Source organism: Urocampus carinirostris, chromosome 14, assembly GCF_059441175.1.
Source record: "Urocampus carinirostris isolate Australia breed hairy pipefish chromosome 14, RoL_Ucar_1.0, whole genome shotgun sequence".
Taxonomy (NCBI): Eukaryota; Metazoa; Chordata; class Actinopteri; order Syngnathiformes; family Syngnathidae; genus Urocampus; species Urocampus carinirostris.
In genome coordinates, this window is record NC_142362.1 from 22,584,075 (window position 1) to 22,611,666 (window position 27,592).

Consider the following 27,592-nt stretch of genomic DNA (forward strand, 5'->3'; position numbering starts at 1 on the left):
TAACTTCAGAAGTTAGTTTATTATAATCAAGCTTTAGAAAACGTTCACAGCTTCAGGTCTTCAGGCACAAGCCAGATTTATAAAGATAAAATTTGGCCCAATCCAAAACCAGGCCAATTTGCTTTCACCAACCAGAAAAAGAGAAGAAGCATCAATTCAGAAATCGAACGGACGCTTCTCAAACATTCATAACGTAAATGTTTCACAAATTTGGTTTGCATAAGTTTGTTTTTCTTTACAACCAAAAAGAGTTGGTCTGAATATTAGTTGGCTAAAGTCATGCAATATAAAATTGGGCTACAAAAAAAGGAACATCTTTTCCAACACTTGATTAAAAACCTTTACCGAGTAGTGATGAGCAACGATTGACCTTTTAAGTCCTTTCTTCCAAAAACTAAAATGTTCAGTTTGCAGTTACTAAGTAATCACTGTATGTAAACAATACAAGAAGTAAATACTTTACTTCCATCATTGAACAAGTACAGTAAAAATACAATTATTTACATACTTAAATTACAAGCATTTGGCACTTTATTTTGTAAAAGTCACAGAAAAAGGAGAGATGTTTTTGCACCATTTTAGATTATTATTGGATATGATCAGAATTAAAGAGAATTCCATCACAGGATAAGCCTTTTAAGTTAAACTGGAATATATTTGTAAAACACAGTGGGACCTCAGAAGTGTGACTTGCCAAGAGTGGTAAAATTCAAAGTTTATTTATGTCAAGCGTAACCGAAAAATAAATAAGGATTTAGCATGTGTTGGTAATGCCGCCAATGAAAAGGCGAGTTAGCACATGCTAACCTTAACACAAGCATTAAGCGTTATGAGTACCTACTGGTAACTAGATAATTCCATGAACAGAAGTTTTGAATATTTGAAGATTAGCCTGCCTGGCTGACTTGTTTTGGGGGTAATCTCATTCGTGGTTGATACCTTACGATTCAAGTTTACGGGGAAACAATTACAATGTTTTCAGCAAAATGCAAAGTATGTAATTTTCTGTGTAAATGCAAAAATCACTGTCATGCATACACAGTTTAATGCAAATGATACATTTACGTCTTTCACAACTTCAAACTCTTGTAAGTCACGTTGCTACAACAGGATTAATTCTAATTATACGACACGCAGTTAAAAATATTGCTTAGTCTTCCTACTGCCACCGTTTGAGGTCTGTCAGGCTTTACTGTTTCTCAGTGGTTAACAGCGTGTCTTCCGGCTTGCATGAAATCTAAGAACATTTGGAATTTACATAAAAAATGGACTGCAAAGGTAAAAAAAAGGGTTTACTACCCCGATAGAAAAACAAATTCGCTTTGCATTATGTCCCACTTGGGAGGCTCCACTGTTTTCTATAAACCAAAACTAATTAGAAAAGACATAGGCAAACCTCTGTAAAATGTCCTCCCTTCACTTGGCTTTTTTTGTTTTTAAAGATAAGAAAATGATGCATGTTTGCAAAACTGACTCTACATACAATCATGGCTTTTGCATTTTTCACTTGGCTTGTGCTAAAAAGGAATATGATAAAAAAAGTGTCAATACAGTTGGCCAGCAATAAGATGTGATCTCTGTGCAATAGAAAGCAGTTGGCCGAATAAAAGTTAAAATTTAGAAAAAACAGGAAAACCTCGCATGATGATCGTCATGTGATTTTCAGCATGCTACCATACATTTGCTGCACAACCACCTGCACATTGTCCACAATGAAGTCAAAGGCCATGCTCCACACAGACTCCAGCGACTGCTGCATGATCCTGCGCAAAAGATAGCCCACATGTTTGTTTTTGGTGCTAATAGGAAGCAATTTACATGATTAATTCTCAAAGCTTGCCTCTTCATGTATTTTATGATCAGATCAAGCTTCTCTAGATCCTTGTCTTCAATTAGATCCGTGCAGTATTTGACCACCTGCAGGATGTCTTCTTCCATGGGGTCTGAAAAACATAGGTTTATTGGTCCCTTTAGGGAAATTCACTTCCACCAACTGTACCCGAGGAAAACAACAGGCATTATATTACAAAAACAGCAGAATGACAATCATATGACAGTGGGACGATGAGGGCAGACTGATTTGATGGGCCAGCGGGGCCTTTTTTTTGGAAGTGGGGATGAGGCTTTTCCCCGAGTCTGGCTCTTCTAAACCTTATTGTACCGTATCTGGGCCTTTGACGGTAGCAGGATGAAGTATTGGTGATATCCAGGACTAACTATTGTGTTTGCCAGTGAGATGATGGACCCGTTATTAAAGTCTGATAGGTTGGGTATGGGTAGGCCAGGCATGTGCAAAGTCCAGTTACAGCCCCTGAACAATTTTTTACTGGCCTGCAGCATTTGTCATAAAGTTAATAATATGGGGTAGGCCAATGATTTCACATGCTGTGTATGTGATACGTGTGAGTTTGGTCTGGTTCGTGACGTAGAGAAAGGTAAAAACAAGTGGAGCAGTACAGGAGGATAGGTGGAACAAACTGTTGGTACCATAGTAACAGGAGGTGAGTTCCAGCATAAAGTCCTACAGAGACTAGAAGTGACCAAACGGCACCAGTTTTTTTTCATCATTTTTTGCCTTTCAAAAGGTTTAGTTTTTTTAAAGAGTGCGGGGTTTGTATGGCTTTTTTCCTGGCCAAATTCAACCACTTTTAAAGATTTTTTTTTTAAAATTTCTCTACTCTAAAGTGCATCAGCATTTTTAGCACTGATCAAAAGAAAGTTGTTTTGTAACTTTGATCATTAAAAGAAAGCCTTTATCTTGCTGCTAGCACATTCTTTGTGCTTATTCATTTTTTCTGTCAATCGGTAGGTATAAACTGACATGAATTCTGCCATTCTGCCTATTGGCTAAGTAACAGCGATGCGTAAAAACAATGATGTTTCACATAACGACCACATACATACTAATGCCAGCTGACATTAATCACAAGGGAAGAAGAAGAAATGCAATGGCAAAGAGAAGCCACCAGAGAGCAGTATCGGCGTCATTTTAAGTAAAAATTGTTTTGTTTTTCTTCATTTAATGTGTGGCCCATCAAGTCAGACTACTTAGAAGCATTGCAACAATTTCAAACATTTACAAGCACTTCACCTATAATTCAAGCAATTTTCCAAACCTGAAAACACAATTCAAATTCATTTATTTTCAAGTACCCGTACGAACCCTGTGTCCTTTAAACTTCTTAAAGAAAAAAAGAATAGAAAAATAAAATTTTAAAAAAGGTAATATTTGAGATGCTCTTTGATTCTTGAATTCTATGCCTGCACATATAAGCAGAATTGCATACCTGTCATGGTTGTCACCCATTCACGTAGCAGCGTTTTGATATCCGGTAGCTCAGAGGCTCCTGCCAATGCAGGTGGAGGGCGAATGATACATTTTGGCAAAGGATCTGAGAAATCGTGTTTTGAGGAGCATGTGGACTGACCATTTTCAGCCTGTGTGAGAAAAGGAGACTACACGTTTGCCGGGAACGTTCCATCTTCACAAAAAATAAACAAGAATTTACCTTGATGACGTTTATAGGCTCCTTGAGTTTTGTAAAAGGTGACAAAGCCGTTTTGGCAGGGCTGTTATTCAGTTTGAGCTTCTTTTGAGGCGATGAGCCCTTTTTGGCTGGGCTTGCGGCGTTTTTCCTCTTATATCGCCGCTTCAAGCGTCCGTTGCTGACTCCTACTGCCTGCTTCAGCTGTAATAGTGCATTCTTCTGCTCCACTGTGGGCAAACAGGAATGAGAATATAACTGCAAGAAAATACAAGAGTGCACAACAAATACATGTTGAGACGTCAAAGTCTTACACATTTTTGTCTGTGGGAAGTTATTTGCGGCACGGTTGTAGGCAGACTTGAGTTCCTCCTGGAGTTCTTTCGGAAGAGCCGCAAAAACATCTGGGTCAACCTGCAACAATAGAGAAGGAAAATACTACTTAATTTGAAGTTAATGTAATCCGCCAATATAGTATACAAACAGCTTCTTGAAGTTAGGTCCCAGGCCTCGTTTTTGTATTTTGTCTGCCTTAACAATTTTCTCACGATGCTTGCCAGTAGATCTGTAGTCAGTCAAATGTTTACAATGGTGGTTGTTTTTGACATTATAACATTAACATGTTTAATGAAAACTTCCGGTTTTGTTTCCAGTTAAGTATAACAGTTAAAGTTTTAACAGTTCTAGAGTAATTTTTATTTGGAGAATTTTCTTGAACTTTTTTAACATAACGTCAAAAGAGAAGACTGAAGCACTGCTTGTGACTTAGTAACTGATCTATTTCATAAAACGCTCTATTGTTTTTATGTTAAATGCTCAATATGTGACATGTATCAAACCAACTGGAGAAACTGAAATTAACCATCAAATGAATACATCTGGGCAGAATGGCAACGCAGTGGTTAGCGCATTTGCAGCACAGTTCTGTGGTTGTGAGATCGAACCTTCCTGTGTGGAGGTTGCATGTTCTCCCTGTGCTTGTGTGGGTTTCCTCCGGGCACTTCGGTTTCCCCTAACATCCCGAAAACATGCATGTCATGTTAATTGGCCGGTTTGAAATGTCCGTAAGTGTGAATGAGCGAGTATGTTGTCTGTCTGTGTGCCCTGCGCTTGGCTGGCAACCAGTACAGGGTGTACCCTGCCCACTGCTCGAGAATAGCTGGGATGGGCTCCAGCACCCCTACGACCCTACTGAGGATAAGCGGTGCAGATAATGAATGAATGAATACATCTGAAAGGAAATGCCACACTGGAAGAAACTCTCTACATTTATGAACATAAATAACTATCAAGTTCAGACTTAAAATTAGCGTTTCATGCAGACGCATTCATTTTTTCACCAAAAGATTCAGTGATCTCCATAAATAAGGTTTGTGTACCTGGGAGTAGTCAGGCAACTCCAAAACAATTCCTGGACTGTCCGGCTGGTTTGGAATCTGCAGCACTAGAGCGCCAGGTGGTGGTGGGTGCTTGTTCAGTGCAGGAGGAGGACACGAAGGGGAGGCCTGCCGTGTCCTGGGAGTTGAGGGTTCTACGCCTGCAGGACATTGATCTTTTGTGTTTTTTCCTTCTATACAAGTCCAGGACTGTTCAACTTGTAATCGCAGCTCTGCAGGCAGGGCTTCCAACACCGATCGATCCACCTTGAAAATCATATTAACAGAGTATGCATATGTGTCAAGAAAAAAACAAAACAAAAATTGAATCATACAGGGCTCGTGCACCTTTCTTATGGCCAAATTTAGGCACCTATAAAGCAGATTGTGCAATTTTCCCCAGTACCATTAATAGAAAAAAAATCGCGAAATTTGCAGAACCACAACTATATCCGTGATTTAATTTTTGTGTGCGTATTTATCAAGAGTTACGATTTTAGTAAATCGCCAATATGTTTGTTTTTGAGACAAATCTCTCTCCATATAGGTGTTGGGTAAAAATGACAGTAACATGAAGCTTATAATTTCTGTTGAAGGAATTTATTCATACTTTAATTTAGCACAGAGAAACACTGTCTTAATTTTTTACATAGCCCATAATAAATGTCCATAATCCTTGTAATCCTTGCACCAATACATGTCATTTGAGAGTGCCCTGTTTAGGTGTAGCATGTAGCAAACAGTTAGCAAAAAAACATCTTAGTTAAGCTAGTTATCTCCATGAAATACCTTTCATGTGACAGGAGAGAGCTGACTCTCCTGTTTTAAAGGGCTGAATCTTAAAACTGTGCAGCCTGTTGCGTGTGGTTATGTTCCACGTTGTAGTCGTTGTTTGTAATGTCCCGCTTTTAAGCCATTGTTAATTGATATAGCAGCCTCCTGGCATCTTGCACCTCTTGGACACACATTATTTGTAGTGGCCAATGACGCTTAAAATGACAACGAAAAAAAAACTAATGCCAACTTCCGTTATTCACGAGGGAAGAAATTGAATTTTAAACTGAAGCCACCAGAGCAGGCTTGTTGGCGTCATTAAAGCAAACGTGTTTTATGTTTTATATTTACAGCTTGGTCAGACTGCCGAGAAAAAGCTAAAATGTCAAACATTTACAAGCACTTCAACCAAAATTCAAGCACTTTGCAAACCTTAAAACGAAAAAATAACATTTCAAATTCAAGCATTCTCAAGGATTTCAAGCACCTGTATGTACCCGGAATGAAATTTTGCACCCACCTGGGAAGGTGAAGGGATTTCTATACTGAAATCAAGACGTGTTCTTGGTTTTTGGGGTGTTTTTTCATGTTCCTTGCTTGTTGATGGATGTGATGCATTGGGAGACTGAGGATGTTCAACGGAGCCAGGTGACACAGCTTGGACAGGGGCCATCTTTTCCTGATATTTCTTGATGCCAGCATCTGTGACACGGATATAAAACTATTAAACTGTAAACTGTGAATACTTTAGATGAAATAAAGACCCAAATCTGCGTCCCTATTAGAGTCCAGTAGTGGAGGCTCTCAACATCTCTTTGCTCGCCTTAGCTTCATTACATTTCTATTACAACAAGTGTAAGGCATTAAACTATGCAATGATTCAAGATGTTAATTTATGTAACTAGATTGCAAAGTACAGCTCACAGAAGAGTTAACACGCCACATTATACTATATATTATATGTATAATGATTTAGGGCAGTGAGACATTACCACTGACCAGGAGGCTGGCGACAGGATAAAAATATTGTACTTAAACTTTACTCATTATTAAAGTGAACACAACTGTGCATCTGTTGAAGCATACAGTGGGGCAAATATGATTTGGGGAATATGGAATTTGCAATTGGTCAAACGCTTGGTGTAGATAAATAAACTATGGGAGCCTTTATTAAAAAATGGAAAATATACAAGACCACTGATAATCTCCCTCGATTTGGGGCTCCATGCAAGATCTTAGCTGTGGCGTCGGAATAATTAGAACGGTGAGCAAAAATTCCAGAACCACACGGCGGTCGTAGGGGATTAACCTCCAGAAAGCTGGTAGCACAATAACAAACGCTACTATGAGCAACACAATGCACCGCCAGCGACTCAAATTTGCCACTGCTAGACGTGTCCCCATATTGAAGCCAGTACACATCCAGGCCTGTCTGCGGTTCGCTAGAGACCATTTGGTCAGATGCATTCAAAATAGAACTTTTTGGTAAACACAGGTTCTTGTGTTTGGAGGAGAAAGAATACTGAATTGTATCCAAAGAACACCATACGCACTGTGAAGCATGGGGGTGGAAACCTCGTGCTTTTGGCGGTTTCTGCAAAAGGACCTGGACGACTTATTTGTGTAATGGGAAGAATGAAGAGGGCTATGTATCGGGAGATTTTGAATGAAAACTCCTTCCGTCAGCAAGGGCGTCAAGTCAAGTCATGTTTATTTGTATGGCCCTTAATCACAAGGAGTCTCAAAGGGCTTTACAGACCACAGAATGTCAACTTGAAGATGAAATGTGGCTGGGTCTTTCAGCATGACAATCAACCCAAACACACAGCCAGGGCAACAAAGGAGTGGCTTCGTAAGAAGTGTTTCAAGTTCCTGGAGTGGCCTATTCAGTCTCCAGAGCTAAATCCCTCAAAAATCTGTGGAAGGAGTTGAAAGTCTGTGTTTCACCAAAATGTCACAGCTCTTGAGGAGATCTGCATGGAGGAATGGGGCAGAATACCAGCAACAGTCTGCAAAAAGCTTGTGAATGGTTACAGAAAACGTTTAGCCTCCGTTATTGCCAACAAAGGGTACATAAAGTATTGAGATGTGAACAATGTGATTTTCTTTTCTTTTTTTTTTCAAATTCCCTGTCTTATGGTTGAGGTTTACCCATGTTGAAAATTACAGGCCTCTAATATTTTGGGTGTGAAAACTTGCACAATTACTTATTTACCCCACGGTCGCTGTCAACTTATATGTTTTCCCAGTATTTTATACATTTTTTGATTGTTTCAAATTGTGTACGCCGTATAACAATTTTCTACCAGAGGTGGGTGTGGGTAAACAATCTCGTCTTGCCCATTTCGGCTCTGATCCAGATGGTTAATATTGTGTTCATAGGTTACATTGTCAATAATTCAGTTGAACTATGGCCCCACAGATTCAAAAATGTCCTACCATGAGTAGTCTACATGGTAGGACATCTCATCTACACCCCTAGTGGTCTATTGGTTAGGATTCGGCGCTCTCATTGCTGCCATCTGGGTTCAATTCCCGTTGCATCCAATGTTGTGCAAATGTGGTCAGTGTATTTTTTGAGCGATCAATGTTTGCTCAATTACGGTAATATACTGTCATAAAACTTTATGTGCAACACGTGCACATTCTTTCCGGTATTAACAAAAAAAAAGTCAACTTTTTTCTAAAACAAGGCAACTTTTATTTCTTTCTGTGCGGCCCTGTACTTAATGACACACAGCCCGGTACAGGATCGTTGCTGAGACTGCTGTAGTTAAATTAACAACTTCCCAGCATATGCAGTAGTCTGCCCTTTCTGTTTGATTGCCCGAGTGCATTAAAGACCACTTAAGAAAGGCCTAGATGTGTAGGCCAGAAAATAGTGATGCTTCGAGTTGCCTAGACACTCATACAATCTGAGAGAGTTCTCCAAACTATTTCCATTCTAAACACATAGCATTGAGAAAGTCTAACAAAAAAGCAACCCCCAAGTTCGAGGCAAGGCTATGTCATTCTGGAATCGGTACTACTGAAAAGTGACAAAGGATGCCCACCTTTGCTGGATGTGGCATGGCTGAACAACAATTCTTTGATGGAGCGTGTCCGAAGGCCGTTGACATTGTTGTGAGAAGAGTGACTTCCCTCGAGGAGCTGTACTTGGATGCCCAGACCTCTAAGGTCCTCTACTGGTATTTTCATCGCGTGAAACATTTTTATAACTGCAGCTGCAATCAGCTGGCCACTGTCTGTCAACTGTGCTAACAACACTGTCCTAAACAAAGGATGAGATAAAAGGAAGTGGAATGCGTAAACAAGTCATTTGAAAATGTTCCCAAATTAACATGATTCACTCCTTACTTGGCAAAGTTGTCACATATCCCATGGCCACCATATTTCGCTGTCTCCTGGGGTGCGCCCTCCTTGCGGACCATGACCTTGAGCGTCACTCTGCGACCTTGCAGTCCGGCATCCTGTAGACGTCGCTGCACCTCCATGGACAAGTTGGATAAGAAAGACTCTGCCTCGTCTACCTAAACAGCAGTATGAAAATGTGTTTTTAGTATGAAAATACAGAAATGCCTCTGGAAATTTAGGGGGAAGAATTCTAGAAAACTTCCCTGAATTAGAAGTAAGATTGGGCCTGAAACAAATCCAGCCCGAACCGACCCAGGCCCGCAGGTATTAAAGCCCGACCCAGCCCAAGCCCGACCGATAACTTGATTTGCAGGACCGAACCCAAAGCAAACCTGAAATTTCCTTATTATTTGTGTGAGGATTCCGTAGTAGGAGAGGGGATTTATGGAAACAAATTAAACCCCATCTTTTTTAACAGAATCAAGACTGTACGAATGTTTTTATCTTTTATATTTCTGTTTCTGCAAAGGTTATATTAACCAATTATTTTCCATCATTGACAGATTAATTTTAGGGTTGACGGTCATTTTGATGGGTTGTCCCATAAACAGCAGCAGCAGTATATCCTTGAGAATTTTGCGCAGCAATTTAAGAGAGAAAGAGAGAACAAGAAGAACAATAATGGGAAAATATTAGGCGGAGATTTTTTTAATTGTTTCTTCTTTTTACAATTAATATATTTCTATGAATATATTTTTGTTTAGTATTACCAACATCAATTAAGTATACATTTTTATAAAAATACATGTATTGAAAAAAAAAAAAGAGAGCGAGAGCGAGGCCCGGCCTAACCCGAACCTAATTATTTTAGGGTTGATCCTTTCGAAATTCGGGACGGGCTCCGGCTCAAGATCGTACCTTTACTTTGAATGCGTCGGTGCCACATAAAGTGCTGTGATTACCTTTTTAAAGCGTATATTGTAGTTCATCTCTGCCGATACAGACTTCCTCTCCTTTTCGTAACGGACTGGTCGGTCATCAAGACCTCGGCAGAAACGGAATAGTGTTTGTCCAGACCGTGGCCCAAACTTTTTCTGTAACTGAGTCAAGGAAACGTGGCGGAGGTCCCCGCATGACTTGACCCCAATCGCTGCTAACTTTCGGCCCATGACAGGCCCTACACCTGGAAAATACATAAAAATAAAGCTCTTCAAAAAGCTGGGAAGGCAAGCGTTAATCATTACAAACAAGAAGTACCTGGTAAACTGGTGACCGGCAGGTCCCTGATAAAATCATCCACTTCCTCTGGCTTTAGGAAAAACTGACCGTCGGGCTTGGCCTTGCGTGTCGAAAGTCTAGCCAGCAAAATGTTGGAACCTAAAGAAATTCATTAGTTAAATAGAATTCAAAATTATTGCTTAAAGTCAGGGGTCGGGAACATATGGATCGCAAGCCAGGTATGGGTCTTTTTATACAAATCAACACAATAAGCCAACGGTTGGGTCCAAAATATATAGGGCAAAGTTTCAGCTACAGTTTACAGTTATAATGTTATAACAATAGGCCCCGTGTTGGCTGTACATCTCTAAATAATCCTTTATATGGAAGCTAATTAAACAATCTATGTTCACCGTTGAGACACTTCATTAAAACCCACAGAACAAACTGTAAACACCCAAAAATGCCAGCAAAGCGCCCTAAGCAATTCCATTGGGTGAGCGGTAGGGGGAGGTAGGGGGCAAATCCCTGAATACATCTGTATTTTTCTCGTTTGCAGTATTTTCTGCCGTTTTTTATAATCACTCTCGGTTGGCCGCATCTTGTTTTGAAACCATTATTAACGACAAAAATGACAGTCAAAATGAGTCTCAAAGATCTAAATAACTGCGGGAGAGATGCATTTAGAGTGGTATATTTGTTGATATGGGACACAGGCTCTGGCATCATTTTCTTATAGATTTTATCCAATCATCAGATGTCACAGAGTGAAATAAAATGTGCTGAAGAATAAGCTTTAGTCTGGCGAGCAGGTTTGGTGGATCTGTTGAATTTTGTCTGAAATTTATAGTATGGCTCTCAAAAATTCTATATAAAACAAAATATTCTGCTTTTCTGACTCCGATCCCTGCTTTAACTGGAACACAAAAAGACAAACCTACCCATGCCAATTGAAGCACAGCAACCCGTTTTGTCCTTGATGTCTGCTCTAATGGCTTTGGCCAGATCTTCTGGATCGACACCTAACTCTGCTATTAGAGCAGAAGCGTCGAGGAGTACTTCGTCACAGCTCAGAGCTTCAATGTCATGAGTGTAACTACAACATAAAAAAAGTGTATAATGTCACATTTCTTAGTTCATCGTCTTAGTGGTAAAATGAGTGTATTAGGTGGGGCTACTAGAGTGGTACCTCTCCTTACGAGCCCAATTTGTTTCAGGAACGTGCTTGTAGCTCGAATTGCTCATGTACGAGGGAATTTTTCCGATATAAAATGTCTAAAAACTAATAGGTCCACGCCAGTCCTCTTAAAACTACAAGACAACCCCAAATAGCTATAAATTACATCTTCAGGATCACAAAACATATTTAAATAAAGTATATGATATGAGCTCAGGAGGTAGAATGCTCGTCTTGGGAATGAGAGCTTACAGGTTCAATTCCCTGGCTCCTCAGAGTTAAATGTCAAAGTGTCCTTGGGCAAGACACTGAACCCCTAATGCCCCGCATCACCCTGCATGGCTGAAGCCACTATTAGTGTGTGTAAAAATGGTTAAGAGTGAAGCACATTGTAAAGGGATTTGAGAGGTCTTCAGTGACTTAAAAAGCGCTATATAAATGCAGATCATTTCCTATTTATTAACTAAATAAAATGCGAGTTTATCATGAGCAGTGTTCTCGTTTGCCCGCGTCCCTGCGTCCTAGACGCATCATTTTTGCTGGGGACGCATAGTCTCAAATCAACGTGCGTCCCCGGGACGCAACCTTTTTGCCACAAAATTGTCATTATTACCCAATTACCTTTTTTTTAACAAAGATTTACTGCACTCCAAACTTTTCGTCAGGCAGATCCGCCATTGTTGTTTTGGTCTCGCGGTTCGAGTTTTCGTCTGCACGCCGATCTCGTTGCTTCGAGATTACGTCAATTTTGTGGTGCTTGTCGTTGAGTGAAGGTTAAGTATGCCTCCAAAAAAAAGGTAGTATTAGGTGAAAATCAACACAAAATTGGTAATTTCTTCAGTGTCAGTAATAAGTCGAAACATGATGCAGAAAGTGCTAACAACGCCAATAATTATGGCACAAAAAACGGCGGAGAAATTCATACCTATCAAACTACGTTTTTGCCGTACAAAGTATATTTATTATGCATTTTAAGACGTGTACGACGTACGAGAAAATCTGTACGGAAAAACGCAAATTTGTCAATGATGGGTACCATCCGGTATACACCGACGATCACGAAACGGCAAATCAATCAAGTCAAAAGAGTTCGAGTTGTATAGTGAAAGGAAGTCCGTCTTTTTTTTTAGAGAACGGGCTTTTTTGGCTCAACTCATTAAAAAGAGCCGTCTCTCAAACGGCTCACTTGCTTTGATGATTGATATAACGAATTATGTTGTATAAAGAAGTTAAGAAAAAAAATGAAGTATAAAAGGAGAAAATAAAAAAGACAGGTTTGTGGTTATCCCTTTAATCGGTATATTACCAACAATAATTTGATGCAGAAAATGAATTAATAATTTGATGATTAAAACTGAATGAATATATAGATTTATATTATATATTTGTCGCCGATTTACAATTTCAACCTCAATAACACTAAATTTTGGGGACGCATAGATCTCTGTTGGGACCCATAGATTTTTTGAGCATGCGAGTACCCGGGACCCATCACTTTTCAGAGGTAAAATGAACACTGCATGAGCGCCATAACTAAGGTTTGCACGTGCTGTGGAGAAATGGTTAGGGGCAGTTGCAAGAAGGAGTCACAGAGTTCATATACCTGTCAACTTATACTTTTTCCCCGTATATTATACGTTGTGATCAGTTCATATTTGAGATTTTTTTTTAAAAAGCTGATCTCGTATTGCCTATTTAAACTCTGATCTGGTGTATACAGTTTTTCTTGCTCCCATGTCATCCGTGTATGTAATATGTAGAGTAAGTTACTATCGTAGGCTGAATGATAAAGTACAGTAATGAAAAACAAAGCTAAAAATTTGAGGTAGACATTATTTTACTGATCCGGCCTGCCTTAGAACAGGAAGTCTGGCACCAGAGCCGATCAGAGTTTGACATCCTCTAAATTTACAGCAGCATTTTTTTGACTGCAGTAGTTTGTATGTGCAAACTGAAAGAGCTGATGCTGGTGGTGAACAGTCACAAGTGGTGAGCAGTTTCTAGTGGTAGCCTTTGGGAGGGCTAATGAGCTGTATATTCCTCAGTATAGCGAGAATTTTTTTGTTGCAAATAAAATTGAGACGTACTCGCATAAAGAGGTACCACTTTACTATTTTGTTTTAAGTAATGTTCACGATGCTGGGACTAAGGGAAAAAATGCACATTCAACACACCTTGGTACTTATTGTTAAAATTATAGTGGACTTCTTCTTACCTAGCCAAAGTCTCATAAAGTGTGAGGGCCACTTCTTTGTAGGCGTCAAAGTCGTATGGAACTGACTGCAGAGTTGGACAAAGCTGTTTGGCTTTACCAAAAAACATCCCATTCTTTACACCCGCTTGCCTGCGAGTGAATGTCATTGCAGCAGTTTGTCAGGAAAGTTCATTTTGTCTGAAATTACCATATCATAAAAACGTCTCACCTTGCAGCATAACTACATGAAGCAATTTCGGCCATGGATAGAGCAGCATCGTGGTCTCCTCCATTAGTCTTTGCTCCCGCGCACTCCTGCAGAGTGGCATCAAGTAAATACTCCTTGCCTGTGAGAGAAACCAAGGTGCATCTTTTATAATTAGATTACACTCAGTAGGTTAAAGTTCTGAATGTAAAACCATCCTCACCAGGTGAAACAAGGGTGTGTTTAGTCTGGTAGTATTGTTGCTCCAACTGTTGGTTCATACCTGGTCTTAAAGGCACATGCATATGCCCACGGTTACTCGTCACAGCTACGGGTTTGCCTGAGAGGGAAGGAAACACAAATTCCTGTTTTTTTCCACTTTGTTGATTTTATAAATTGCTGAGAGGGATATTTCCATTTTTTTGTATTATCAATGTTAACAGTTTTTCCTAGTACCTTGCTTATTTAACTAAACTGAATTATTCATATTTGCATTTTTTGATTTTATGTAATTTCTGGAAGCTGAAAAAATGATGTTCAATGTCACCTAAAGAAGAACAAAAATGAAATAAAAAGTGGGGAAGTTTTTTAAAAATGGTGAAAAAAATAAGTGCCAGCTTTCATAGGAGAAGCTTAAACTAGTTATTAGCACTGAGGATTTTAAATGAGTTTCAGTTGGCTTATGTGGGGATCAAACTCACAACCTTGTGTGTGGCAGGCTAGCACTTAACCAGTTGAGATAATGGATGCAGGGTTCCTTTTCATGGCCAAATTTAAGCACATTTTAAGGGGTTTCAATGAAAAATTTCCAATTTCCCCAGTACCATGAAATAAAAAAAATCCGGGGTGAAACATCGATTTTGCAGAGCCACAAATATAGATACAGATACAATTTTGAATCTTGCGTGTGCATTTATCAAAATGTATGACTTTTAGAGTAACTCGCAAATATATTTGAGGATCTCAACAATACGTGTGTAAATATTTTTGAGACCATATAGGTGTTGGGTAAAAATGGGAAATATGTAACTTATATTTTCAGTTGCAGGAAGTTCTTCTTTCAATTTACAACTGGGAAACACTACTTCAAATGTTTTGATTGGTCCATAATTGATATGTAATCGTTGCACTAATAAACATTTCCTTGTACACTGTTTAGGTGTAGCAGGCACCTGACCTCTTGGGCGCAACCCTGAGTGGGTGATGACGCTTCATAGGACAATGCCATACAAACTAATGCCAACTACTGTTAATCACAAGGTAAGAAAGAATGCAACTGCTAAGTGAAGACACTATAGAGCAGTATCGGCGTCATTTTTAAGCAAACTTGTTACGAAACATGGCAACAATTTCACGCATTTACACGCACTTCAGCCAAGATTCAAGCACTTTACAAACTTTGAAATCACAACAGGAAAATACCCGAACAAACCCTAAAAAAAAGAGACTCACCTTTGAGTTCAGGTCGATGTCGGATTCCAACAGAAACAAAGAAACAATCCATGTCCACATGGAGGATGCAAGATTTCGCTGGAAAATGTGTCGTGTCTAACAATCGGAAAAACAAACAGGGAAAGGATTTTACAAATAAGAAATTTAATACTAGTTTGTCATTTTCCAACCTTGGCTATCAAAAGCTCGTTGGGCTACAGATTTTCGAAGTCGCTCCTTGCCCGGAAAGGAAGCAACCCCGGACGCCTTTCGCTTGTTGTGCAGTTCGTTGACGTATTGGGAGAAGCCGGTCCTCCATGTGGAGATCTGGTGTAAACGCGAGTGAGCATAGTACTCCGAGATCAATCCGCTAGTCTGAGCCAAAAACTGAGCCGCAGATTCCGCCGGCACAGCGTTAGGACAAGGTTGGGGAGATCCCGACGCGGCTGTGATGGAAAGAGGCCGGACTGTTGAGTTGCTTTCGGAGACAGGGTGGGATGAAAAGGCATCGTGGTGACTTCCATTCAAGCGTGGGGGGGCGTGTGCGTGAGATGATGGGGTAATGGGAATATCCTCAGTGTTTAAGTAAGTTTCACCAGATGTCTCCTGCGTTGTTTTAAGTGCATCTTTTGAACAGGATTCTTCTAGACCCACAGACAGCAGTTCGGACTGCTTCGGCGGACTGTTAGGGAACTCGTATGGGTCTAGTTTGTCGAGGGAAATGTCTTTTCTTTCAGGGCTCGCCATTCTGCAATTATGCAGGTCCTTGTGGACAAAGTGTTTGTCGCTGACCAGGTTCTTCGACTTTAAGGCACCATTTTTAACAGTATGTCCGTTAAAGAGAGGTGAAAGGGCTTTGATGTGCTCTGTTATCGAGTGTGCAGCTGAGGTCTGAAATGAGCCGTTCCTGCAAGGCAAATTCAAATGATTAGGATAACAAGAAGAGGATAGGGTAATGCTTCGCTACTTTGCTCTTCGGGTTTTCAGTGCTTCACTGCTTTGTGGATTTGAAATTGAATTGTCTTTATGGTCCTTGAAATCCACGTATCGTGCATTGCGTTCAGCAGACAGCACACAGCAAATGCTATCATGGGGCAAAGTGTGTGTGTATTTTGTGGGTGTGCTTAACTGTGTATGGCTAGTCTATGCAGTCAGTCACACAGCGGGTGCATATGTCAATGTGTCCATCCAAAACAAATTGCAAAGCACAGCGGTAGCTAGCTTTTGGTTTAAATTCAGCAATTAAAGCAGACTCGGAGGAATGTCAGAAGAGCACAAAAAAACGGTGATCACGAGCGGGTCCTTTGTGGATTCTTTTCGGGTCCGGGAAGGGACTGAGGCGGCAGCAGGAGAAATAGAAATATCGGGTCTGCATGCGAGGCTTACTGCAGCTGAGCTACGACAAGCTATGACATGTATGAAGAATATGACAAAATGCTATTTTTGGGGTGTGCCTTATAATCCAGTGTGTCTTATAGTGTGGAAAATACAGTAATTTGTTATGTATTTCGTGCAATGAGCTCTGATGTCAATAACATGTAAAACATTTGTTTCCCTCACGGATATACTCACGCTCTTTTTTCCGCTTCCTTGTTTGTCCTCGGATTCATACTGCAGGAGGTCTGAGGTTCAGGTTGGTCTGCACTCTGTGGCTGGAGAACATGAGGTGATAAAATGCCCGACTGTGGCCTCTTTAAGGGGCTTGATTTTAATAGCAAGTTGTGGGAATTGGAATTGTTGCAGTGTTTCGGTTCAACACTAAAGTGGCTGTTCTCAGGGTCTGGGTGAGAGGATGCTGAAGGACTAGTATGCAAGTGGGATGAGGGGATCTTCTGACAGGAGCCTTGTTTTTTGTGAAAGACGTTACTCTCATTCAAAGTCTCCTGGTTAGGAACACTGCGATGACTGTGACTAGGTCCAGCGATGTCTGAGGTCTGACGCTGCTTTATAGCCGAAAACAGTGGCCCCTTGTGTTTAGCATACAGTTGGTAGTGCAAGTAAGGGAGAAGATGCCCTGCTTTAATGCTGTTTTGATAAAAAAAAAGAATAGAATAATATAGTTATTCTCAAATGTTGCCAGAATGGGAGCACTGTGACTCACCTGTCGGTGATCCATCCCGGCTTGATCACCTTTTCCCCTCTGAGCTCTTGAATTTTGCAATTGGGCAAATTGTTGGCGATGATGTGCGTGGTCTTCGAGCGGGAATAGTAAACATGGAATTGCCCACCGTGAAGCATCATCAGCCTCCGGAGTTCATCTGCACTTGGTTCTACTCACAAAACAAACATCATCAAACATCAGTTGTCCATTTTCACAGCAGGTGTTGGTGGCATACATTCGAACATATTTTTAGATGCATTTTGTGGTATGGTTAACAGATTTAGGACTACAGCTTTAACATTAGTCGAAAAAGTCAACAAAAATCGGTAATAGAAATTGTTGACAACGAATTTCAATGTTGACCAGTGTCGCCAGACACGTTTTTCCAGACATCCCTACATGAATATAATCTCTGCTGAGAGTAGAGGTAAGATCGGGCTCAGCCTGACCCTGCCTGCTGGTATATAAGCCCGAACTCGACCAATTGACTTGAGGAACTGTGCCCAGAGTAAACCCAGAAGTTTTACTTTGGCGCTGAAGAGCGCATTTTGGCTGAAGCACCCAGCTTGGGGTTTACTTGGGTCCCTCGAATCAAGTGTGCACTTAGAAGTGCAGCGCCGAAGTGCGCATTTCAACGAAGTGCAGCAAAATGAAACCGAACGAAATTGCACCCAAAAAAAATAAATAAATAAAAATATTGTCCGATAAGCAGAAAGAAAGTTTGTAAAGCTTGTAAGCTATTGGCGAGAAACTGAAATGACATCTGACGTAAGCCACGTAGAGGTGGAAAGAGGAAGCGGCGCATCTTACTGGGACACAGAGGATTAAATCTTCTTTGGATTTACTGATAGTTGGGTGAGCGTGTTCTTTATGATAAATTAATCTGAATAATAGAACTTTGGCGCCAAAGTGCAGCGCTGAAGTGTGTTACTCAACTAAAAGTGCTGTTACTTAACAAAAATATTACTCAAGTAGAAGTAAAAAGCAGTCATCTAAATAACTACTCGAGTAAAAGTCAATGCATGCTGTGCAGATTCTCCTCCGGGTTTGGTCCAAAGATCTTACCTCTAGCTGAGAGTCGCGTTTATGCAATTGCCAATAGCGTCTATCTCAAGCGGTCAAATAAACATCCAGAAATGGCGGCATCAACACCAATAGTGTTAAAGTTTCGGAACATTATACCCTGGCGACGGCCAATAAAAAGACTACTTGCCAAATTTGTAAAGCAGGCCTCGCGTATCATGGCGGTAGACCGGTGAGGCACAAACATTTAAAACGCGGTTGAAAGAAAGTCTTACTCCCCTCTGTAAGATTCAAGTAACTATCAAGCCGGTATGGTTTTGATTACATCTACAGGGAGTGCAGAATTATTAGGCAAATGAGTATTTTGACCACATCATCCTCTTTATGCATGTTGTCTTACTCCAAGCTGTATAGGCTCGAAAGCCTACTACCAATTAAGCATATCAGGTGATGTGCATCTCTGTAATGAGAAGGGGTGTGGTCTAATGACATCAACACCCTATATCAGGTGTGCATAATTATTAGGCAACTTCCTTTCCTTTGGCAAAATGGGTCAGAAGAGGGACTTGACAGGCTCTGAAAAGTCAAAAATAGTGAGATATCTTGCAGAGGGATGCAGCACTCTTAAAATTGCCAAGCTTCTGAAGCGTGATCATCGAACAATCAAGCGTTACATTCAAAATAGTCAACAGGGTCGCAAGAAGCGTGTAGAAAAACCAAGGCGCAAAATAACTGCCCGTGAACTGAGAAAAGTCAAGCGTACAACTGCCAAGATGCCACTTGCCACCAGTTTTGCCATATTTCAGAGCTGCAACATCACTGGAGTGCCCAAAAGCACAAGGTGTGCAATACTCAGAGACATGGCCAAGGTAAGAAAGGCTGAAAAACGACCACCACTGAACAAGACACACAAGCTGAAACGTCAAGACTGGGCCAAGAAAAATCTCAAGACGGATTTTTCTAAGGTTTTATGGACTGATGAAATGAGAGTGAGTCTTGATGGGCCAGATGGATGGGCCCGTGGCTGGATCGGTAAAGGGCAGAGAGCTCCAGTCCGCCTCAGACGCCAGCAAGGTGGAGGTGGGGTACTGGTATGGGCTGGTATCATCAAAGATGAGCTTGTGGGGCCTTTTCGGGTTGAGGATGGACTCAAGCTCAACTCCCAGTCCTACTGCCAGTTTCTGGAAGACACCTTCTTCAAGCAGTGGTACAGGAAGATGTCCGCATCCTTCAAGAAAAACATGATTTTCATGCAGGACAACGCTCCATCACACGCATCCAAGTACTCCACAGCGTGGCTGGCAAGAAAGGGTCTAAAAGAAGAAAAACTAATGACATGGCCTCCTTGTTCACCTGATCCGAACCCCATAGAGAACCTGTGGTCCCTCATCAAATGTGAGATTTACAAGGAGGGAAAACAGTACACCTCTCTGAACAGTGTCTGGGAGGCTGTGGTTGCTGCTGCACGCAATGTTGATCGTGAACAGATCAAAGCACTGACAGAATCCATGGATGGCAGGCTTTTGAGTGTCCTTGCAAAGAAAGGTGGCTATATTGGTCACTGATTTGTTTTTGTTTTGTTTTTGAATGTCAGAAATGTATATTTGTGAATGTTGAGCTGTTATATTGGTTTCCCTGATGAAAATAAATAATTGAAATGGGTATACATTTGTTTTTTGTTAAGTTGCCTAATAATTATGCACAGTAATACTCACCTGCACACACAGATATCCTCCTAAAATAGCTAAAACTAAAAAAGCCCCACTCCAACTTCCAAAATATTCAGCTTTGATATTAATGAGACTTTTGGGTTCATTAAGAACATGGTTGTTGTTCAATAATAAAATTAATCCTCAAAAATACAACTTGCCTAATAATTCTGCACTCCCTGTATTGTACATTTAATACACGTATACATGCTATAAAAGAGAGCTTTAACGTTATGCCGGGCTGTGCCTAAAAAACGTACTTGAAATTTAATGCATGCGGTTCGAGGAACAAATGTCACTTGTTACCGATTGATTTCAAGCTGTTGAGAACCGATAAATACTTTTTTCAGAGACATTGTGGTTGACCACTGAATGTACTTCACAAAAAGGAGATTAGATTTGTTTTCTTTACTGTTGTATTGTAGCAAATAGGCTATTTGTTGGTTTAATGGGATAAAAATGGTAACTTGATTTGAATTGATAATATATTTGCCTGTGCCATTAAATGGACAGAGTCTTATGGATTTGTCTCGACTTATGCCTACTTGTCTTTAGATAGTATTTTTAAAAATTTAATTATTCTACAAATCCATGTCGTTAAAAGAGCTTCAGTTGCTTCACCTTTTCACAGCGTTTGTTTCCAATTAGCTTTTTGTAGTCAATGTTCAATAAAATGCGTATTTTTCATAGTACCCATTTTTCTCGAGTTTATTATAATTTGCCACAAATCAATGTCAAGCTAAATTCAAGAAAAAAATGTTAGTCATCTTAATATTTGACTAATCGTTTCAATGACTAGTCAACTATTGAAATAGTTGTTAGTTGCACCGCTATTTAGGGCAGGTAGAGAAATCAAATTTTGAGGCCTGAACTTAGTGTGCAGCATGATCTCATGTCAAATGCAAAATGTGAAGACAAGTCACCTGTGTAGCCATTCACATAAATGGCAACTCCAGTGAAAATGTTAGAAGATCTTCCTTTTTGTTTTTCTCTTGGAGCGTCACTTTGGAACTGCTCTTCCAATTTGGACACCTTGGCTGCCATGTAGCCACCCTGAGAAGAAGAATTAAAATGATGGGAAAACAAAACAAAAAAATGAAGCGACACAGTGTACCATATAATGCTACACTTTACAGCAGGCATGTAAAACATACAGCCTACAATACAATGCACGCCTGTGGCTTGCGATCCATTATCCCCAATTGACTATTGAAGAGAGCAAGTCAGGTCAAGTCAAGTCATTTTTATTTGTATAGCCCTTAATCACAAAGAGTCTCAAAGGGCTGCACAGGTTATTGCACAGACTATTATTTCAGATATTATTACACCATCCCCTGATCTGGAACCAACATGAGGGCAAGGAAAAACTCAAAAACCTCAACATGAGAAGGGACCGCACATGTGGTATCCCCCTTTCAGGATTACCAGACAGCAAAGGATGTTGCAATTACAAATAATACAGAGATATTGTCCACAAAAAGTATAGGTTATTCAACAAAAAGTATAGGTTATTCAGTCCAATGACAATAAAGACATTTCTAATTCTAATCCGTATTCCGGAATGAGTATGCTGCTTTACATTAACAAATGATTTGTTTTTGCCAACCGCAAGTACAAACTATTCATATTTTTTCTGCATCCACATTAGTTCATCTCCTTGATTATCGGTGCAGAGTTTGGACATTGGTCAGAAACAGCAGCTAAGAAGGGAAAGACAACCAAACGATTGAGTTTTCAACAAATTTTGACATGCTTTGCTGCCTTTTTTTGTTGTATTTTTTACGCCTCGAATGAACAGCATCTGGGTGGCCGCGATCCACTATCCCTGGACAGAGCCCCTTTTTTGAAGAAAAAATATTAAAGGATTGGGGGGATTAAAGGCTTTTTGTTGGAATTATTGGATGGACCGTGATTGACACATTACAGTATATGGATTTCGCCATGCTCAACATATGTAAATAAACGTTCTTGTTTTTTTTTTTCTTTAGTGTGAAAAAGCGGGTTCTCAACTTACATTTGCAGGGCATTTTAGCCATCTACTGTTTAGGAGTGTCATCGACCCTCAGTTTCTTTTTGTTTTCTTGGGCCCACGACACACGAGAAAGAGGCATGTGACCCAATTTGGGTCCCAACACTGCTCTAGGCAGTTTTATCAAAATTTATGATTTAAATAAATGCAAACCAAATGCTTTTTTTGACTACTGGAGGGCAGTGTTGATAGCTACGGGGTCTCGGGGAGTTGGTTGGGTGGGGGGGATACTGCCATGTTAGCCCATACACCTTTTTTTGATAGTGATGTGGGTTTCTTGTATGTTCAGCTTTGCCATTGCTTACCACGATTAGGGAGAATAATCCCCTGTAAGATTATTCAGATGATACTGGTATATGTGGGTAACAATTCCCATTCCTCCTTTAGTTTTCTTCAGAAGATAGGCTCTGACCTCTGTGAAACTACATCTGGTGAGGGAAATTAAGCTGGCAAATAAGACCACGTGCTGATCAGACCCACCATCTCTGCCTATTATACCCCATCTTGTTCACCATGCCTTTTGGCTGTGGCTTGTTTGCTGTGCCTTTCATAACTAATGAATTTATGATTAAATACTTTAACAAATTCACAATGGATCTAGCTTCTTCGTTTTCCTCTAAAACTGAACCAGATTGATGAATGTGAATTTAAAATGTACAACATTTTATCCGGGGGAGCAGCCGCAGGACTCCTCTAGACTGTCGACAAAATTCAATGGGAAACACTACTTGTAGTGCTCACCCTCTGAGCCCAACCATTGTCCCCGCTGGCATCGGCTTTCTTCTTGGTCCACACATCTCGACTCATACTGAGCTACCTAAAAACAGAGAAAAACACATCAAAAACAGAAACCGCAAAGAATACTGCAGGTAACCTTACATTGCTGTAAAAGAGGGGAGTCATGCGGTTCCTTTTCTTTTCGCTGTCTTTGTATTTTTATTTCTATCTTTCAGTTTCCCTTTTAACGCTCTCTTTTTTGCTCTTTCTTTTTCTCACTTTCTTAGGCTCTTTTTTCCTTTTTTTCTCAGTCTCTGGTTCTCTTTCCCTTTTCTCTATTTGTCTCTCATTTTGTCTACTTTTTCACTCATTCTTTCTCTTTCTTTCACTTTAATCTTTTTCTCCATGTCCTTTCTCTCGTTCTCCCTTTTCTCCTTTTATTATGGTTCCTACAGCTTAAGGCAAGTTAGATTCGAGACGTTTTAAGACTTTTATTTAAGTCGAGAACAAAACTTAATTGAAACAAATAAAACAAACAATTTGCATGAACAATACATCTTGTCTCGTACACATTACCAGGCACAGTTTTTTGCCATGGCAAAAAATCGTTCATCGGACAGCCACTTCTCATTAAATTGATACTTTTTCATGGTCCAAAGTAAAGGTCTTTGTCCGAGGTTGCTGTGTATTGTGGGTAGTCCCAAGACAGGCGTCTACTATGAAAAGCCCGACTGAAACCACATACCCGTTTTAATAGTTCTGTTATTGTGGTCACACCAGTTTACCACCAAAGTTAATCTGTGAATTATTAATAAAACAATTCGATTGGGCCTATTTTTAAAAATAAGTTGGCCATTAGAGCAAGAAAATCTGCCAAGGGCCTGACAATCTTTATAGAATAACTAAATCTATTTTACATTTGCTGTCTCCAACCCCTCTGCATCCACCCGCTACTTCAATGTACCAGCTTAAGTCACGTCGAAAAAAAAAAATAGTTCATGTATCTTTATTTATAATGGTATTTCATCATCTCATACACCATTATAAGTAGTACAATACTGTACAAAATATTTGACTGCAAAACTCTTCTTTTGAGAAGTCTCAATGACAAAGGCAGTTTTCTACCCGCATATTAGTTGAACATTTACACTAGATAAGTAATAATATTTTCCCCCCATTTTATTATGAATATTTTGTTTGTTTGTACATGATTCAATTGTTTGTTTGTTTGTACATGATTCAAATTGAATCTTTTCTTCCGGCGCCGTCACGAATGGCAGCCACTCCAGCAGCTCCCGTGTTATTTTCGATTGTTCTCAGCTCAGGGATGCTGCTGGAAATGTGAATTTCCCTTCGGGGATGAACAAAGTATCTATCTATCTATCTATCTATCTATTGATAAATGGGACTAAATCTTTTTTGTTCAAACAAATATAAATCTTATTATTCTGTTGACATTTTTAAGACTTTTAAAAATTAGATTGAATACATTTTAATGCGAATTAGCGTCTTTTTTTAGAATGATGAATTATTTACCTTTTAAGACTTTTCTAGGATATGTAGGAACCCTGTTCTTTTACTCTTTCTCCCTCCCTTCTTTTACACACGATTTTCTCTCTGTTGTTTTCTCTTTTCTGACCTCTTTCTTTCTCTCTCCATTTATTTCTCTTGCACTTTTCTTTCAGTCTTTCTTTTTCTTTCTCCCTTTTTTTCTCTCAGTCTCTCTTTCCTACCTCTCTTGTACTCTCAGAGAGTAAGAGTCAGCTGGTTCTCTAAAAACAGCTGGAATTAATAATAACTTGCATCTGACAATAACATACAAATAAAACAAGTTTTACACATATTTTATAAGATTTTTTGATCATTTCAAATTGTGTACGCTGTATAAGAATTTTGTACGGGGGAAAAAAAGAAAAACATTTTTTCGTTAGACCGATGACTTTTTGCCCATTTCGGCTCTACTCTGGATCGTCTCGGTCGCTGGTAGCAGACAACAACCTCATCGTGGGTTAACAATATTGCTTCGGTACACTAGCAAATGTTACTCTCAAACATTTCTTTTTCAAGCGTATTGGTTGCACAGATTAATTTTTATTTATCAAAGTCCAGTGCTTCTCACTTTTGACGCCCCTTCCCCTGGAAGACAAGATACCGGCTCCACCACCCCAATGGAAAAGCGCCCCTGTGTCATTAAAACAGCTTCAGTTGCTTCACCTTTTCACAGTGTTTGTTTCCAGTTAGCTTTGTGTAGTCAGCATGCTATGTCTGGTAGTGCCTCTTGGTATCATATTCTCTGGAAACAACCACAGACACTTGGCCATTTCGGCAGATGCAGTCGTTTCAGATTTCTGTGAAAAAGAGCTCCAATTTTCACAAAAGTCTCATAGAAAGCCAAAGGGCGACTGCCATTATCTGGTGAAATGTTTTTTTCAACATATTTATTTAAAACTGAGGTCCACATTACTGGCAGGCCACAAATGATTAATTTTATGACTAGTATAAGTAAAAGTTTGATCACGGCCGTAACTGCCCCCCGGACCAGACTTTGGATATAAACCCCCTAGCAAAAAATATGGGATTACCAGTCTTGGGCAAGCCCTCTCTCAGACATTTTATTATGTAGAAAAAATATGAAACAATTGCAAGGTCATTCCCAAGTGCAACATATTGGCATTCAGAAAAATACATTTTAAAAAATATCGCAATGGTCAGTAAATGTTACTTTTATAGAGCAAGTGCAGGGAAACAAATCTGGCCTCAATTCTGAGGAAGAAAATATGGAATCAGTGCATTTTGAGTAGAAAATAAGGACACAACTAGTCAATTTCCTATCCTTAATTGGGCACCTGGCCTGGATTAAGTATGCTCGTTAGCCAGCAATTAAAAACTTTGCAGTTATCACATCTTGTAGGGCTCCTAAACTAAGTGGATTGGCAAGAATCATGGCTCCAACAAGAGAGATGTCTCTTGAGACAAAAGGCAAGATCGTCAAACTTCCTGAAGAAGGTAGCTCTACTCGTATGGTCGCCAAAGATGTGGGCTGTTCACAGTCAGCTGTATCGAAGATTTGTACCAAGTACAAACAGCATGGGAAGGTTGTTAAAGTCAAGCACACTGGTAGGCCAAGCAAGATATGTAGGCGACAAGACAAACAACTTAAAAGCCATATGTCTTGAAAACAAAAATGCACAACAAGCCAAATGAAGAGGAAATCGAAGAAAGTTGGGGTCAATATATTTGACAGAACCATGCAAAATCACCTAAAGGAAATGGGATTTTCATATATAATAGCCAAAAGGAAACCATCGTTGACGCTTAAACACAAAAGAACAAGACTGCAATGGGGTAAGGTGAGGCAATCATGGACTGTGGATGACTGGATGAAGGTTATCTTCAGTGATGAGTCACAAATCTGATTTGGACATGGTGATGATCCTGGAACTTTCATTTGGTTCCATTCTGGTGAGATTTACAAAGAGGACTGCCCAAAGAAAACATTCAAATTCCCACAGTCCTTAATGATATGGGGCTGCATGTCATGCAAAGGCACTGGGCAGATGGCTGTGGTCAAATCTGCAATAAATGCACAAGTTGACATTGACATTTTGGACAGTCGTCTTATTCCTTCAATTGAAAAAACTGTTTGGGGATGATGAACTCATTTTCCAAGATGGCAATGCGTCATGCCACAGAGCAAAAACTGTAAAAGCATTCTTTGGAGAAAGACGCATCAGGTCAATGTCATGGCCTGCAAATAGCCCTGATCTCAACCCAATTGAAAACCTGTGGTGGAAATTGACAAAAAATGTCCACAGCAAGCCTCCGACCTGCAAAGATGATCTGCCAACTGCAATCAAAAAGAGATGGCACCCGATTGATGAAGAATACTGTTTGTCACTCATCAAGTCCATGCATCAGAGACTGCAAGCTGCCATAAAAGCCAAAGGTGGTGCTACTAAATACTAGTGATACGTTTTGATTGTTATTTCTTTGTCTGTTTTTCATGATTCCATATTTTTTCCCTGCACTTGCTCTATAAAAGGAACATTTACTAACCATTGCAATGCGTTTTCTTAATTTCTTTGAGTTTCCTTACGATTGTTTCATGTTTGTGATCTGAGTATTTTTCTACATAAAAGAATGTCTGAGTGAGGGCTTCCCCGTGACTGGTGATTCCATACTTTTTGCTAGACGATTGTAAAACAAGACCACCCTGTTTGTGCACGTTGGTGCAATTAATTTTCGAGCAATATCCAAAAAAGTCAACTTAAGTCCATCAGAGTACATGCAAACTCTAAAAGCATGCCAGGGAACGCCTGCAGCTCTTGTTCAACTTAAAAACAAAAGCAAACCGTGGCGTATACTTTGTTAGCTAGCATTAGCATAGCACGACACTACTGCACATTTATGCAGAGTTCATCTAAGTTCATGGCGAAATAGGCGAGAGGAGCCAGAACGTTTAACGCCGAAGAAAATAGACAAAATCGTCGCCTCGGATCCAAACCATGTGACATACATGACAAGTGGTCAACCTTTTGTGCTGTCAAAATGAAGTGTCGGTTCGCCTTGCAGCACACTTGCCTCTGCATACGAAGCCGTCCACGAACGCTGAAATCAAATTGATCGCACACAGCTTTTCCTTCTTTGTTCCCATTCAAAATCCTGATTTGGTGACATTATATCCCGACAGGTCTCGGTTGCTGTCGCTTCTCGGATGATCCTTTTTGCTTTCCATCCTCAGTCGTCTGCACTCGTTTAGTGTGTATAAGCCATATTTCCGGAATTGTTTCAAAATAAAA

The 27,592-nt window shown here is 40.0% G+C and overlaps 1 protein-coding gene across 1 annotated transcript; it reads right to left on the reverse strand.

The window, feature by feature from the left end:
• Positions 1-27,527, reverse strand: rev1 (REV1 DNA directed polymerase). The gene is made up of 22 exons (XM_088353287.1): positions 27,375-27,527; positions 22,818-22,893; positions 20,971-21,100; positions 17,316-17,484; positions 16,787-17,239; positions 15,406-16,121; positions 15,236-15,331; positions 14,007-14,123; positions 13,808-13,925; positions 13,600-13,728; positions 11,149-11,303; positions 10,247-10,366; positions 9,952-10,172; positions 8,993-9,165; positions 8,689-8,906; positions 6,156-6,337; positions 4,865-5,128; positions 3,800-3,899; positions 3,510-3,715; positions 3,288-3,438; positions 1,841-1,943; positions 1-1,763 (listed from the first exon to the last, which is right to left on the reverse strand). The coding sequence occupies exons 2-22, from the start codon at positions 22,881-22,883 to the stop codon at positions 1,652-1,654; spliced, it is 3,999 nt and encodes a 1,332-aa protein (XP_088209413.1). The 5' UTR covers positions 22,884-22,893; positions 27,375-27,527; the 3' UTR covers positions 1-1,651.
• Positions 27,528-27,592: the final 65 nt, after the last annotated feature.